At 38.7% G+C, this 17,561-nt stretch overlaps 1 protein-coding gene across 7 annotated transcripts in view; it reads left to right on the forward strand.

Annotated features, from left to right (window-relative positions):
- The window catches only part of LOC116092562 (protein FAM122A-like), a 58,444-nt gene that overhangs the window by 7,917 nt on the left and 32,966 nt on the right, over window positions 1-17,561 (forward strand). For 6 of the 7 annotated variants that reach the window (XR_004119347.1, XR_004119333.1, XR_004119337.1 and 3 more), the window contains exons 3-8: window positions 384-446; window positions 1,021-1,099; window positions 12,372-12,428; window positions 15,157-15,200; window positions 15,299-15,353; window positions 16,129-16,218. Coding sequence is in view for 1 of the 7 variants with exons in the window: in XM_031373783.1 (XP_031229643.1) it covers window positions 384-446; window positions 1,021-1,099; window positions 12,372-12,428; window positions 15,157-15,200; window positions 15,299-15,353; window positions 16,129-16,215 (385 nt within the window). In the remaining 6 variants the exon portion in view is untranslated. The remainder of the gene's footprint in view (window positions 1-383; window positions 447-1,020; window positions 1,100-12,371; window positions 12,429-15,156; window positions 15,201-15,298; window positions 15,354-16,128; window positions 16,219-17,561) is intronic. The other variant, XR_004119348.1, reaches the window with a different exon arrangement.

The following is a 17,561-nucleotide window of genomic DNA, read 5'->3' on the forward strand; positions in this document are numbered from 1 at the left end:
AGACTGAGACAGAGAAGGTTTCATGTAACCTCAAACTCACTATGTAGCTGAGACTGGCATTGGATTCGTGATTCTCCTGCCTTTACTTCCCAAGTGTTGAGAATATACTACCAGTCCTAGCTAAAAACAATTTATTATAGTCAGTAGAGAAACCTGGATAAACAGTACATGGGAACCATCTGTATTCTTTTGTGACTTCTTTGGGGTTAAACCGCAAAGCTACAATAAAAAAAGAAACATAAAAAATAAAAGATGACTTCTTCTGGGTGACAAGGTCAAATAGGATTGAGGCCACCTGTGAAGGCAACAGTTAAGTTGGGAACATAGGCTCCATATTCCGAGGTCAGTAGTTGGCTGCTTAACTTGTCTGCTCTTGTTTCCAGTGTGGGAATGTGGCCCAGGGTTGAACAAACTTGCAAAGTTTCTACTGAAGCCAGAAATATCGAGTGAGTGTGGATTTTTTTCATGTGAAATCTTTTAGAGTTACCCAATGAATTCAAAACCATTTTAATACCCTAGGGCGAAGTTTACCTGCTGACAATTGCAGGCCCGTGAGCCCTGCTATTGGTTAGGGTTCTTTTTGTAACAGTTCAGACATTAAGAGAGAATTTGTGCTTGTACATTGTAGCTCTGATCATAAAATTAAATCAGTTACAGGTTTACACACACACACACACACACACACACACACACACACACAGATGTTGTATTTCCAAGGTTACAGTAGATTATGCTTATTCTCAGGAGAACAATTAGAGGTAAAATGGCATCTCTGAGAAATTCTTACCTTACAAGGAAACTTGTTTAAGCTTAGCTGAGCTAATCTCTTTTCTCTGTCTCTCTGACTCTCTCTCTCCCTCCCTCCCCCCATCTCTCTGTGTGTAAGCATCTGCACAGCTATCTACACTAAGAAATCATTTACATTCACAGTGTCATAGTGTTCCTCTTTAACTATAAGATATATTTGTTTAAAAATTTGGTAATGGATCTTATATACCAGAATGTTTTCTTTTGCCTCAGTGATAATTCACAGGGATTCCAAGTTGACCCCACAGGAATGAGAAGGAACAGCTCACCATTAAGGAATCAGCATGGTTTGGTAAGAAAATGCTTATTATGGCATCCCTATGTAAGACACACCTCTTGGTCTTCAGTGGTGGCTCACAGACTTGTAGAATTATGGAAGGCTTGTTAAAACACAACTAGGTCTCACCCTGCAAAGTTTGTGACTTACAACATCTAGGATGGAGCCTGAGAATGTACTAGAATGTTCTCGAATGTGCTAGAATGACTTTGAGAAACAACTTCTCTAAACATTACTAAGGGAAAGCAAACACATTCAATACACTTACAATTATTTTTCTGCAGCTGCAGTTGAATTAGCTTTTAAATCCCTTATGTAAAGCCATCTAGTTTCCATCTCAGGCTCTCTTAAAAGTAATTTTTAGTCCCTCTTTAGTTCAACTTTTCTCTCACATTCATCTGAGAGTGTAGTTATAAATTCCAATTTGTGGTGTTACCATAAGATCTCTAAATTATAACTCCTTTTCTGCTAATTAAAGCTAGGAAAATAGGGCAGTGGTGGCACAAGCCTTTAATCCCAGCACTTGGGAGGCAGAGGCAGGCGGATTTCTGAGTTCAAGGCCAGCCTGGTCTACAGAGTGAGTTTCAGGACAGCCAGGGCTACACAGAGAAACCCTGTCTTAAAAAACTAAAAAACCAAACCAAACCAAAACAAAACAAAGGCTAGGAAAGTAGAAATCATTCTTATAGGTCAGTAAGTCAAAAAAATAAATGATTCATCATATAAATTCTTTTTAAATGATGTAAATTGTTGTTCACAACATTCAATGAGCCATTCAGTGCATTCACCGTTTGTTTGAATCACCACCTCTCTAGTGCATATCTTTGTCTTACTGATGGAATGGTGGGCGGCCTTTTAGTTTTCCACCACAGACTAATCTATGAAAGGCCTTTGTCATGCTAAGGAAGTTCCAGGCTACTCCTACCAGTTTGAATTGTTGTACTTCTTCTGCATCATTTGAAATAATTGTGTGTTCTTCCCCTTTGTGCTATTAATAGAGTATCTTATGTAGATTTTTTTTATGTTGAATCACCTTGAGATTCCTGGGATAGATCTTCTGGCATTAGAGTGATAGTTCTGCTGGCTTAGGTATCTCAGTAATGCTAGCCTCATAAAACAATGGGAAGCTAGTGATTCTTCTTTGCTTTTCCTAGAACCCTAATACCTCTTTCTTCCCTCTCACCTCTTCTTCCCTTCTCTCCACATATGCCTTCCTCCCTTACCTCTTTTTCCTTGCTCTTTTGATCTCCCCTTCTCTCTCCTAAACCTCTTCTCTTCCTTTCACTCCTTTCCTCCCCCTCTTCCACTTCCTACACCCTCCTAGTTCCCTTCTCACATCCTTCCCTTGTCACTTTCTTTCCTGGTCCCCAGTCTCCACCCTCCTCTCCTCCTTCTTTCCCCCTTCTGCCCTTCCTGCTTCCTTGCATCTCTACTTCCCTAGTCTCCTTATCTCCAGAGTCTGGGAACTGGAGAAGGAAGGGCAGAACTGACTCCTGAAAGTTTTTCTTTGACCTTAAGATTCCTGTGCAATGGTATACATATACCCACACATATACACAAATAACAAACTAATAAGTAACCATTGAAGAAATAGAGGTCATGAATTTGAAAGAGAGTACAGGAGTACATGGGAAAGGTTGGAGGGAAGAAGGTTAAGAGAAAAACAATGTAATTATATTTTAAGTTTCAAAAATAAAATATTTAAACATCTAGGATAAAGAAAAATAGCCCATTTGGTGAGCTAGAAGTAAAATGTGTGGAGGCAAGAGCATGTACTGATTTGGGAAGAATACATCGTAGCTAGAATGGATGGGAGGTGGGAAGACATGTGGGAACCAGTAGACTACAATAAGATCTTATAGATTGAGGTGTGGTAGCACATGTCTGTAATTCTAGTTTGTGGGATGCTAAAGCAGGAAGATTGGGAAGTTAAGGGAAGACTGGGATCTATAGCAAGGCCAAGCTGAGTTATACTGTAAGATTTTGTCTTAACACACACACACACACACACACACACACACACACACACACACACTCCTAACCAACAAAACAACATCACAGAACCTTTTTCTTGCATTCTACTCTAAAGATTCTATATCTTATTTTCTGTTTTTAAGGCAGAGGTTGCTATGAACAAACTCGCAGTTAAAAAAAATCACCCTGAGGGCTGGGTGGTGGAGGTTGCACACACCTTTAATTCCAGCAGTCAGGAGGCAGAGCCAGGTGGATCTCTGAATTCCTGGCAAGCCTGGTCTACAGAGTAAATTCAAGGACATCTAGGGCTCCAAAGACAAACTCGGTTTCAAAACAACAAACAAACAAACAAAAATTCTCCTGGGGGCTGGAGGTTAAGAGTACTGGCTGCTCTCTCACAGGACCTGGAGTTCCTAGCACCCATGCTATGTTCCCAATACAACTCCAGATCTCAGGGGTCTAGCATTTCTTCTGGCCTTAAATGGGGAACTATACTGATATGCACAAACACACACACACACACACACACACACACACACACACACACACACCTAAAACTAAACCTTCATGGGCTGGAGATATAGAATGCTAGCCCAGTACGTACAAAGTCCTCAGTTTGATCCTCAGCACCCTATAAACTAAGTATCATGGTTCATACCTGGAAGCCCAAAGTTTGGGAGGTGAAGCAGAAAGATCATAAGTTCTAAGCATCCTTAGTTACATGCTCAACAAGTTCAATGCCAATGCAGACTGCATGAGATTCTTTCTCAAAAATAAGTAACGTATATTAAAAAAACTTTTTAAATTACCTTGCCTTTAGAGTCAAAGGTAGATTAGAAGAAGGCAAAGGTAGATGCAAGCGTATCTTGCATCTTCAATGGGAGGGTACTACTCCAATAACTATGGCAAATTGGCTGATGGTGGGACCTAGAGATGGCTCAGTGCTTAAGAGCACTTGCTGTCTGGCAGAGGACCTGGATTTAGTTGGAAAATTACGTTCATTGCACAAAAGTGTAAGATACAATGAGGCCAGATTGGTTTGTGGTAAAAAAGGATGGAAAGTAAGGACATGAATGAATAACACTGACTGGGTGGTGGTGGTGCATGCCTTTAAGCCCAGTGCTTGGGAGGCAGAAACACATGTATTTCTGAGTTCAAGGCCAACCTGTCCTGCAGAGTGAGTTCCAAGACAATCAGGGAAACTCTGGTTGCACAGAGAAACCCTGTCTCAAAAAACCAAACCAACCAACCAAACAAGCAAATAACACTGTGCTTATAAACTCAGTTCAGTTGTTTGGGGTCAAATTACCTTTTCTATGCCTTAATCACATCATCTGGAAGATGAGAATATGATAACTGACATTATAGGCTTTTTGATAATTACATCTAGCATAAAGCATTTAGCATAGCCCTTGCACATACTGAATGGTCACTAATTATTAGATGGGGTGTGTGAGTGTGTGTGTGTTTATAAGGGTGCATGTGAAGATGCATGTGCAAGTGTGTATGCAAAATTGGGGCGGGCAAAGTTTGATATCACTTGCCTTCCTCTTTCTTCACTGTTTTTATTTGAGACATGGTCTCTAACTGAACCTGGAGCTCACCAAATCAATTAGAACGGCTGACCAGGAGGTTGCAGGGATCTCCCTGTCTCTGTCTTCCCAGCTGTGAGATCACAGATGCACAAAATTGTGCCTGACTTTTATGTACATAAACAGATCTGTACTCAGGCCCTCATGCTTGCATAGAAAACACTACAAACTGATCCACCTTTTCAATCCCACAATGTTTTTACTACTGATAGTAGTGTAGACAGTAACCATGTGCCCAACATTTTAATGCAAATCCATCCACAGGAATTATAGATTCTTAATTTACATAAGGTTCATCTTAATACAATGTGTATTTAAAATAAACCATCTTATATAGTGGGCTCTTGTAAAGAATTGAATTCATCTAACTTATTTAATGATGAGGATTTCAAGGCTTATTGATTTAGTTTGCTATGATAATACAAGGCATATGTTTTTATTGTGTCAACGTATCAATTCATTATCAGTATAAGACATATGTAAGTATATGTTTACATTAGTACAGAAATGCTAAGTTATCTAAGAGAATGACATGATGAATTACAGTGCTATAGGCAGAAGCAGCAAAATCCAATTAGAAGAGGCTTAGACTATAAGATGTCTGATGATAGAAGAGGTTCCAGGATTAGCTAATTTGATCGTTCAGTGATGTCATTAAAGACCCAAATTCCTTCCACATGTGCACTCTCTCTTCCTCAGTTCCCTCATTAGCAATCTGCCTGTAGAAATTAGACCCTGGATCAAGATATGCATTTAACATGATCATATATGTGTCTATCAACCTGTCCTTAGTAGCGATCTCTGGAACATACCATCAGAGGACAAATTTAACTTCTATTTTCTACATTTCTATAGAATTTAAATATTTTCATCAAAGCATGAACAATAGTTTTTATTATCCACCTCTTCCCAGACTCCCACAACCCTATTCTTTCCCTGTTTGTGGATTCTCACTATGTAGTCTAAGATGGCTTCCAACTTGTGATCCTTCTGCCTCTGCCTCACTAACATTTTCTGTCCTCAGATAAAACATAGCTCTACTGTGTGACTAGACATTTTGTAGAGACCTTCAAACTTTGGTCTTAGACTTAAAATCTCCTGGTTTCCCAGTGTCACAAACCCTTTGTGAAATGACATAAAGAGTATGATTTTCTAACCATCTCATCCATTTCCCTTTTTCTTTTCTTGTTTCCCTTTTCTTTCTTTCATTCTTTCTTTTTTTTTTTCTTTTTAAAGACAAGATCTAGCTGTGTGGTCTAGGCTGTCTTCAAATTTGAGATCTTTTGCCAAGTGTTGGAGTTGCAGGCTTGTGTTACACAGAAGGCCCAAACATTTTAACTCTATGATTCCTATTGTTTATCTGATCATCAGCTTTGCACCTTGGTGGCCACAAGCTCCAAATCAGTTTATGCTCCCCTAGTAGCAAGTGCACTATCTCATTTCTAGCACCAATCTGTGCTCTGTCTATCCAGCCTGTATTACATCTTGTTAAGGACCAATATAAGCTGCCTTGACTCATCATTTCTGGAACCAGGCAGAGTGATCCAGGCTGGCCTTGAACTCAGAAATCCCCCTGCCTCTAGAGTGATCTTTTTTTGTTGTTTTTGTTTTGTTTTGTTTTGTTTTTTGTTTTTTGTTTTTTTGCTTTTTGTTTTTCGAGACAGGGTTTCTCTGTATAGCCCTGGCTGTCCTGGAACTCACTCTGTAGACCAGGCTGGCCTCAAACTCAGAAATCCACCTGCCTCTGCCTCCCAAGTACTGGGATTAGTGTGCAACACCACCGCCTGGCCAGAGTGATCTTAAGCATACCCCAGAACCCTTCCTTCAGGATTATCTAAGCATTTTATCTGTAGCAACTTTAATAGGAAATGGGTTAAAAAGAGTGAAGCTAGAATAGTTTAAAATTAAATTTCTAAATATCCATCCACGCTAGTTTTTGTTCTCCATCTGTCTCTCTTATTTCTATGTATGGGATGAACGCAAACTCAAGACCCTCCCCCAACCACTCAAGTGATGGGATTCATAGGCCACTATATCCAGCTGTGCTTTTCTGAAAACAAATCCAGACTTCCTTAATTTTTCCAGTGAAATATACTCCTTGGGAATAAATTTCAGCTAGCACACACTCTAACTCCCTCCCCCTCCACTTCCCTTAAACATCCATAAGCATGCACATACTCTACCCTCAGGACATCATTTCTTGGCACTGGTACTCTTGCTTCCTTCCAAGGAATTTCATCCTCCTAGACTAGGAGAAAAAAGCATAGTGAGAATTTCCACAAAAGACACACAGGAAGTTTATCAAGTTGATAAACAAGCCTTCTTACCACTGATCTTCACAACCCAGTTCTGTTTTGACTTCAATATCTTGTTCCACATAAGAAAAGACACACAGCACTCTCCTTGTGAGCATCACCAGCAGTCCTTTGCTTTGAGCTCTTGCTTTCTCTGGAAGCAAGAAAATCTCTGGTTTGCCACAGGGGTATTACTAAAAGAAGCTGCTGATCAAATAGTTGAGGCATATGTATCCAATGTAGAAGTCTTCCAGTGGCTTATAGTTCTATAAGTCCACTTTAGTCCCACTCAACACAGCGAGATTCATTTCATGTCCTCTCATGATTTCCTGGACAACATTTTCCAATAGGAAATTTTAGATCTTTGTCTCAAACTAAACTGTCTCTTTACCACTTATTTGGTATCAATTCAGAATATCTTTGAAAAAATTTAAATAGTGAGTTTAGAACAATTTTCCACCTCTCTCTCTCCCACTCACTCCCACACACTAACATGTAATGAAAACTGAGCTAATGCAATGTTTTCTAAATAGAAAATATGTATATCTTTAAGTTCATGTTACCACGACTTTTCAATTAGATTATAAACATCACAAACATTAATATTTCACGCTATATATTGTGAGCTGTCTAGTAATTTGAATTATGAAAACGTGAGTGTTTATAAGCTTTCTGTAAAATAGCATGGTCGTGGGCATCCAGAAACTAGAAAATGAGCCACTAAGATGGCTCAGGGGGTAAGACCAAGCTTAAGGGTGCATGTGTATAATCTCAGCACTCAGAAAGCAGAAGGGTGGATCTCTGTGAGTTCAAGGCCAGCCTGATTCCTTTAGTAAGTTTCAGCCTAGCTAGGGCTACATAGTGAGAACCTATCTCCAAAAATCTCTGTCTCTCTGTCTCTGCCTCTCTGTGTGTCTCTTTGTCTCTGTGTGTCTCTCTGCCTCGCTTCCTCTGTCTGCCTCTCTTTTTCTTACACACAGACACACACACACACACACACACACACACACACTGTTATTAAAACATCAGGCCAAAAACATGCCTAGAAAAGACTGGCCCTCTGGCTGGAAACTAAAGCATGCTCAGAGCTGAATACCTGCTTCTGTTCATCCCAAAGCTAATAAAGAGTGCTGCTGGATATAACCTGCGACTTGCTTCAGTCCTATATTTACTGGAGTCAATCATTTTTCTGCACTTAAAAATTTGAGTGTAGCTTATAAAACTCTCCATCATTTAAAACTCTTTTGGCATCAGCTCCTTTTCTTCTTTCCCTCCCTTCCTGGATGCACAACAGGTTTATATCCTTGCCTAAAATATAGCAAACATTTTCACTTTTCTGTGGCAATGTGCTACCAAACTCCTCAGTCTACAAGGCCCAGCTCAAATCAAATGCTACCTTAAGCCTTTCTCCCTGACTCCTATTCATCTACATGACCACTCACTTTTGTGGTGTTTTTCTTGTTGTTGTTGTTTTGTTTTGTTGTTTTTGGGTTTTTTAACCCCATTTTACTTTCCTTCCATTTGATATTTGCTTCTTGTATCTTTTTTTTTGTTTTTGTTTTGTATGTGTGTATTATTACTTTACTTTTTAAGTTTGTGTATCTGTGTGTGTCTGTGTGTAAATACCCATGGGGTTCAGAAAACAGTGCTGAATCCCTTGGATCTGGAGTTGCAGGTAATTGTGAAGCACATATCCTGGGTGCTGGGAACTGAACTCAGGTCGTCTGCAAGAGCAGTGTACACTCACAACGGCTGAGCTATCTTTCCAGTCTTTGTCGAAATGACTTTATTTGAGGAAACTATTTGCTCTGGGTAAGACTTTATTTTCTCCACTCTGAAATAAAAGAACACAAAAGGAGCAAAATTTGTTTCAGAGTGCGTTCTCTGCTTCTCCAGGGTTCCGCTGTGTGTTATCCTTAGACTCCCATCCTCCTGCTTTTAGTGCTGAGTTGCTATTGCAGGTGTGCAGCATCATGGCCAATAGTTCTTGTGAGTTTTTCTTCTTTTTTTGTAGTATTTGCTTCCATCATTGGTTTCCTAAAGGGATCATAAGGTTAAGATCTATGGCTTATCAGTTGCTGTTTTAATCTCTTTTCTTTCCTTCTGATAAGAAACACAACTCCTTAAATATAATAAGGGTGTGACAAATACTAAAAATATATGAGTTAGTCATACTTCTACAATGGAGCCCTATGGTGAAACAGTGATGCTAATCTTCTCATGTAATTTCTGTGAACACTCAAAGGAGTTCCCTTTAAAAGAAAAACTTCTTGGTGAGACAGGGTCTCTCTGTGTAGCCCTGCCTGTCCTGGAACTCACTCTGTAGACCAGGCTGGCTGAGAACATAAAGATCTGCCTGCCTCTGCCTCCTGAGTGCTGGGATTAAAGGGATGTGCCACCACATCTGTGGTGCCATGAGTAAGTTCTACATATGATTATTGTGTTGTCATTTTTACACTCCTCACTGTTCTTCCAGCTTTGGATAAAATACCACTGATGTAATCTGCTCCTGCAAAAGTCATGTGATAACATTGAAAACCTAGTAAAACAGAAAATCATCTCTTTCATAAAAGCATGTGTTTATTTGACACACATTCATCTTCACTCTTTTTCTTGGCCACAGTATGCCTATGATTTTTGAACCTTCGGCTGATCTCATCTTTCTAACCCAGTCCCATCAGCCCAAGACCCCCTTTTCATATTTTTACACCCTCCTTTCTTCACTTGAAACTTCCCCCACACATTGCTGCTTTGTTTGTCTTTAACCTTTCATAGCACATGGAAATAGTTCATTTTAAAGACCTTTAAGATTTAGAAATGCCTCTGACATTTTGGAAACAATTTCCCAATGGTTAAATAACACAAGAAATAGTTTGTTAGTCTTCAAGGTACTGAAATAAACAAACAGCTTTGGTGAGAACTTAGGTAACATAAGTGATCACGGTTATAAAAATTAACCTTATATTACATCATGTGTGTTAAACTCGCTTAGAATTTTTGTGAAAATTTCCTATCAAGTTTAGAAAAAATCAAGGAAGTGTTTCAGTGTTTTGAATATTATAAATTTTCATAATATTATATAATCCCTATTTTGAAAATCAAAAAAAAATTTAGAAATGCCAAGAAGTCTATACTTTGCTTTCTACTGCAAACAGAGGCTAAATTCCAAAAATTACAATTCCATGTCAGCCACTTTTCATTTAATTTATTTTCTGCCAATTCCTCCCAGGTACATTTTCAATACCTTAAGCTTCTCTGTGCCTTAGACATGCACCTCTACCTGAGTTGTTTTTCCCCATTCATTGGAACATCTTCTGTACACATTAAGAATTCCAAGCCGGGCGGTGGTGGCGTACTCCTTTAATCTCAGCACTTGGGAGGCAGAGGCAGGTGGATTTCTGAGTTCGAGGCCAGCCTGGGCCACAGAGTGAGTTCCAGGACAGCCAGGGCTACACAGAGAAACTCTGTCTCGAAAAAAAAAAGAGCACTTGCTACCCAGCACCCACACGGGGCTTCCAGCATCTGACCTATAAGGGCACCAGGCACCCATGTGGACTCATATACACATGCAGGCAAAACACTTAGACACATAAAAAAATAAAATAAATCTAAAAACAAAAAGGATTTCTGTCTACTCTGTGAGACTCTGGCACTTACCTGTGCTTTGCTGTTTCTTTTCTTTCCTTTTCTTTTTCCTAACTAGATGTTGATTTTCTCAAGGTCAGGGAGATAGCATATTTACAAGATCCTCAAGGTCCTAGCAAAGTGCTGTAACATGTAACACATAGTAGGTACTCATTAGGTATTTTTGAAATGTTCCACTTAATATATGTTCTTAACATACATGCATATATATATACTTAATATATGAATATATACATATATTGTCTATATACTTACTATGTTATTAATATATAATGAGACTGGGGGTAGAGCTCAGTGGTATGACACATGCCTATCTTCCACAAAACCTTAGGTTTGATTCCCCCAGCACTATAGATAAAATCAGAATGTGAAAGCCAGATATGATAAATTCAGTACAGAGCATTTCAGGAAACAACCAGGCTTGTTATCGATTCTCGATAAATTCTGAGGGTAATTTAAGCTTTGTGTCCATACTTAGCTTTAAATCCCCTCATTGTTTCATTCTCCTCTTACACGGGCTTTCATAAGCTTTGAGACAAGACAAATAAAGGAGAAAGTGGCTCTGAAAAAGAGAAAGGACCTAGGCAACAAGTATCTTAGCAACGAAAAGGAAAATGTTGTCAACTACTTGAAAGTCTTTGCCTTAAGTCAACCCATATTATGAAAATTAGTTGTTGCCAGCAACCTTCTAAGATGTGTGATGAATTATTCTGTTCATGTTTTCTTTGTACGCGAGGCAGTTTGACTGCTGATTTAATATGTCTTTGAGCTTCTTGCTCTGGTAACACCTCTCGGGAAGCTCTAGTGCTTAGCTAAAACTGAGGCGACACTGATATCTGGTGTCTGAAGAAAGGAAAGTTGGCAATGGGGCTGGATGTGGGCGTGTACTTGACATCCCAACGTGCAGAAGTGGAGGGGCTCAGGTGTATAAGGAGTTTGAGGCCAATCTGGTCTACATAAGACTGTCTCAAAAGCAGATTAACTTCAGACGTAAACAAAAAAAATTGTATTGGTGTTCTTCTGTTAGCAATTGTAATTCTCAATAGATATCGATGTCTGAATAACACAGTATTCCAAACAAGATCCAAAATTTTATTCATTTATGTTTGGTTTTGGATTTTAGAGACAGTTTCTCTGTGTAGCTCTAGCTATCTTGAAACTCTCTATATAGACGGAGCTTGCCCTGAATTCATAGAGATCCACCCACCTCTGCCTCCCAAGGGCTGGCATTGAAGGCATGTGCCACTGCTGCCGAGCCCCAATTTTATTTTTGGAAGCTTTGAAGTTAACAGATACTCAATAAGTATTTTAGATAATATAACATTAACTTCATGTTTCTTTTGTTTGTTTGTTTGTTTTTTGTTTTTTGAGACAGGATTTCTCTGTATAACCCTGGCTGTCATGGAACTCACTCTGTAGCCCTGGCTATCCAGAGAACTCAGAAATCTGCCTGTCTCTGCCTCCCGAGTGCTGGGATTAAAGACATGCGCCACCACTGCCTGGCTCGTAGTTTAAATTATTATTATTATTATTGTTATTATTATTTTTTGTTTGTTTGTTTTTCGAGACAGGGTTTCTCTGTATAGCCCTGGAACTCACTCTGTACACCAGGCTGTCCTGGAACTCACTCTGTACACCAGGCTGGCCTCGAACTCAGAAATCTGCCTGCCTCTGCCTCCCAAGTGCTGGGATCAAAGGCGTGCGCCACCACCGCCCAGCTGTAGTTTAAATTATTAGTAAAAAACATTACAGTAAATCTGACTCTTATATTTTAATTTTTAGCTGTTTCTACCTCCTCGCGGTCGTACATCTGCCAACCGGATTTTCCAAATCAAACAGGTTAAAGAATTTTCAAAATTAAGTTGCTCCTTTTAAATTATTTTTTTTGGGGATTTAATTATTTATTGGGGTGCATGTGTGCATGCATGAGTGTGTGTGTGTGTGTGTGTGTGTGTGTGTGTCTGTGTCTGTGTCTCTGTGTGTGTATGTATTTGTGTGCCATGACATTTATGTGGCTGTTGGAGGACATGTAGAACCTAATTCTCTCCTTCCTCTATGTACTTCCTGACAATCAAACAGGTTATCTTCAGGAAGCTTGGAGACAAGCATCTTCCCCCAGTATACCATCTCACCAGCCCCATTACTGCTATTATTATTATTATTGTTGTTGTTGTTGTTGTTGTTATTGTTATTATTATAGCTGTCTTTATAATTCTAAAAACAGTCATAGCCAATTACATTTTTAATTCAGAGAATGTTTTCCTAAAACAAAACAGATAAATGGCTAGGTGTAGTGACACATGCCAGGAATCTCAGTGCTTGTAAGATGGAAGAGGGAAGATAAGGAGTTCAAGATCATTGTCAACTACATAATGAGTTTGAGCCACCTTGACCTACGTGGGACATTTAGAGTCCACATTATAGACCATAATCTTTAAATGTATTTATTTATTTGTTGTTTGGATTCAAACTCAAGGCTTTATGGATGCTAAGCCTACACTCTACCATAGAGCTATATAAGTGGACCTTTTAATTCTTTTAATCACACATACCATCAATAAAAACTGAGTATACATGTCTACAAAGTGTATAATAAGCCACATTTATTTATACATTTTGGATATATACTACTGTGCTAGTTCATTGTATGAATCATCGACTATGTGCAAAATTGGTCGTGCATGCCTGTACTTCCAATGTTCAGAGCAGAGGCAAGAAGATCAGGAGCTCAAGGCTAGCCTAAGAAACAAATATTAGTTCAAGGCCACCCTGATCTACAGGAGACTTTGTTTATTTATGTTTCCACTCTCCCCAAAAGAGAAATACTAAAGAATACAATAAACAAAAAAATTGCTATTTTTAGAAATTCTCAAATATTAATAATAGCTCAATACTGGTAGTAAATGTGAATTTTTATTTATAATATTCTGTCATTTCCCCAATATTTGCTTCAGCTTTACCTTACTAGCTGAAGGTTTATTTGTAGGATTTTTTTTTTTTTTTTTTTTTTTTTGTCCATCTTGAAATGCGGCCTCACTGTGCTGCCTCAGGCTGGGCTTGGACTCGTAGGCTTAGGTAATCTACCCGTGTGAGCCTCTCTTGAATAGCAGGTACTATTGACCCTCACTCATGCTGGGCATGCACTCTGCCACTGAACTGTATACCTTGCTCCATTTTGACCATTTTTAAGAGTACAGTTCATAGTACTAAGTACATTCACAATGTTAGATGACTGTTTCTGCTTCTAGGACTTTCCTACTCCCCCAAAGAAACTATATATCCGCTTAAACAAGTTTTATATTCTCAGAAGCACCCCAGTCCAAGCCTGTAAGCTCCATTTTATTTTCTGGCTTTATGAATTTTGACTATTCTAGGTATATATATATATGTATATGTATTATATATGTATATACATATACATATATATATGCAATCATACAGTATTTGCCCTTGCTCTTTCTACTTATGCATAATGGTTTCAAGACTTATCCATGTTGCGATATATTTCAGAATTTCTTTGGAAGTACTGGTAGTTGAACCCCAGGGCCTTGTACATGCTAAGCAAGCACTCTACCACTGAACTTCATGCCTAAGCCATACCTTATTTTTTATATATAGATGAACAATATTCTTTTGTATGGGCATAGCACACTTTGATCCTCACCTGTTTGAAGGACACTTGGTTGCCAACCTCTGAATGAATGGTGCTGTTACGGATGTTTGTGTAAAAGTATTTTAGCCCCAATTTCCATCTCTTTTGGGACTTTTCTACAGAATCAATACCATTTTCATTACCACCAACAGTATCCAAAGGTTATAGTTTCTCCACATTTTTACTAATACTTCTTACTTCTTTGTTAAATATTCTAAATGTCCCTCTTAACAATTTTATACAAACAGCATCCTTTCCTCACTTAGGTAATGCATGGTTTAATTTTAATTAATTAATTAATTAACTAATTAGGCCTGTAGTTATATGATGGGACATTCCAGGGTGCAAGTGTGGAGGTCAATGGACAACTTTGGGGAGCTGGTTCTCTCCTTGCATCATAGGGATCCTTGGAATAAAACCAAGTCACCAGGCACCTTTGCCCACTGAGTCATCTCACCAGCCCTGTAATACATATTTTGAACCCCAATGATTTGATTTAAATCATCCTTGAATCCTATCACTTTCTTAAATAAATCCATACTGCTGGGCATTTAGTATGCTATAGACTAAGACCATCACAGTACTACTAGTAGAGAAAAGCATGTAATTGTGAATGTTGGTGTTTTCCTCCTCAACTGCTGTAACGTACAGAGTTTCTCATCCAGTCAGCCTCTGTGCCTTTGATATGCTGCACTGCATAAGTAGTAGACTACTGTTGTGGTAATTTGTAGGGTAACAAAGAGTAGAGAGCCAGACACTTATGTAGAGATTTTTAATAATGAAACAATGTAGCTCTTCCATAGCCTGGAGAATAAAGTAAATCTTGGTGAAAATTTGAAACTCCCAACCGAAATGCAATTTAGTAGAACAGTAGGAATTAGGCACTTGGTTTACCATTCTTTCCCTCCCTTCTAGGAAGAAGGTATGGATATAGCAAGCAGAGAAGCAATGCATGAACGGTGAGCACTATGCGTTACTATTTTCATCATGTGTATATTCAGTTCCACCTTTTCCTTCAGATGGGCTGACTACAGTATTAATTTCTTTTCTTCTTCAGGGACATGCATACTGCAATGCAGATAAGTCAGAGTTGGGAAGAATGTCTAAATCTGGTACAGTATTCACATTTTAAATTTGTAGAAAATTTCCATTTTCACAAACATAGTGGTGTGTTAGAAGCACACACACAGTAATGCATAACCTCCTGTGACAGCAGTCTAGGGGCTCTGTCACCTTCTTCTGACCTCTTTGGGTTCCTGCACATATAAGATGTACAGAGACTCACTCAGTTTCCCACATACATACATACATACATACACACATATATATGTATATATATATATATATATACATATATATATGGCAGCATGTGTATAGTAAAGTATTGTAAATTCGATCATCAATAGGAGGAGAGGAGCTTGGCCCTGTGAAGGTTCTGTGCCCCAGTGTAGGGGAATACCAAGGCCAATAAGTGGGAGAAGGTGGGGTAGCAGGCATGGGGAGGGGGGGAGGCAACAGGGGGTTGTTCTTGTTGTTTTTGTTTGTTTGTTTGTTTGTTTGGAGGGGAAACTGGGAAAGGAGAAATTTACATGTAAATAAAGAAAATATGTAAAAAAAATGTTAACAAATTCAGATAAATTGAAATCGTGTAACTTTTCTCATTATACTACAATAAAACTTAAAAAAAAAGAGTGCCATTGCTTTATCTACATGAATCTTACCCACCCACCCCCAACCCCCGCCACTTGCTTCATAGGAAGACATCCTCATTGTAGTACTATGATCCTGCACTAAGTATTTCCCTGTTCATCTATAGCTATTGGTCCCTAGTACTTGATTAGTATGCAGCTAGTGCTGTAACTGTATACTTCTTTCTCTTATACACAGAATGACAACAGCATGAAATCATCCACTATAAGGAACGTTAATGTAAATCCAGTTTCCCCAGTAGCTTCTCTCACCAAAAAACCTTAGAAGGTAAGGAAGGAGTGCCTAAAAGCCTATGTTTCTTGTAATGTTGAAGTATATCAATAGTCACCCACTCAAGCATTTAGGGGAATATATTTGACTATTATATAAGTCTTTGTGATGTTCTCCTGCTGACAACTGCCTGTAATTTTAGAAAACTGCCTGTAAACTTGAAAAGCTGAAGCCTGAGAATCTCCAGTGTGAGGCCAGCTTGGGTTACATAGTGAGACTGTTTCAAAAACAAACATAAAATGAATCATGAAATATAGTTTCTTTCTTTTTCATTTCTTAAACATGTTATACCAGTCCAACTAAATTCAGCAACTTTTAAATGTATAATTAAATTTATTTTGGAATAATGTACATTTCTGTAACAACCATAGTAAAGCTATAGAGCAGTTCTCATGCTAATTTGTTGCATAATATTTGACCACAGCATGAATCCCAAGATTGTGTTATTCACTGAAAAAAAATTTTTTTTTCTAATTGTGGTATGGCTCAGCCCTTAATACACATCTCTAATCCATCTGGTTGGAATACAGACACACGCTTAGTACACATCTTTAATCACAAACAATGAAGGTAAAGTTAGTTTGGAGAAGGAAGCACCATTGTTTGAAAGTTCGAATTGAGTGGCAGATAAACTGATGAATCAGGGAAATATTTGACAGAATAGGATATGCCCAATTCTCACAAGAAGAGAGAGGAAAGAAAAGCTACTTGAGGGTCAGTATAGAGAGAAGGAGGCAGGCAGTCTTACTGAGAAAGTTGTACAAAGACAGGAGAGAAAGAGAGAGAGAGGAGAGACAACAAGCTAGACACATGTGAAGTCAGAACAAGGCAGAGAACGAGGAGACAGATTAGAACAGATTGCTAGAGTTAGTTTGAGGCCAAGTGGAGCAATTCAGTCAGAAGGTGAGAGAATCCAGATTGAATCAGTCAGCTTGGAAAGGAGTTTGAGCCAGAACAGCTGTGTTGACCAGCCAGCCAGAGATCAAAAAGAACTAGAAAGGGTGAGCTTATTCAGCAGTAAATCTCAGAGACTGAAAACATTTCATGCTTAGATATGATACAGAGGCTAGAAGCTTCCAGGACTAAGCTTAGGTTAGCAGACTGAGACAGTAAGCTTCTGAGACGACAATTACATCAGGAGAATAAAAGTTTCTTTACACTAATTGCCTTGGAATGTTTTGTATTCAGTCTTCTCTCATCATGCCTGCATGCACTAGGAAGCCACTGATTTGTTTTCTGAGAAAAATAATTGATTTTAAAATATCTATTCAAATTTTAACAGTAATTTTTCTCCATCCTTACAAATGTGTGGGAATTACAGTGGTTTGCCTTCAAGCCCC

The sequence above is a fragment of the Mastomys coucha genome, chromosome X, assembly GCF_008632895.1.
Source record: "Mastomys coucha isolate ucsf_1 chromosome X, UCSF_Mcou_1, whole genome shotgun sequence".
In the NCBI taxonomy this organism is placed as follows: domain Eukaryota; kingdom Metazoa; phylum Chordata; class Mammalia; order Rodentia; family Muridae; genus Mastomys; species Mastomys coucha.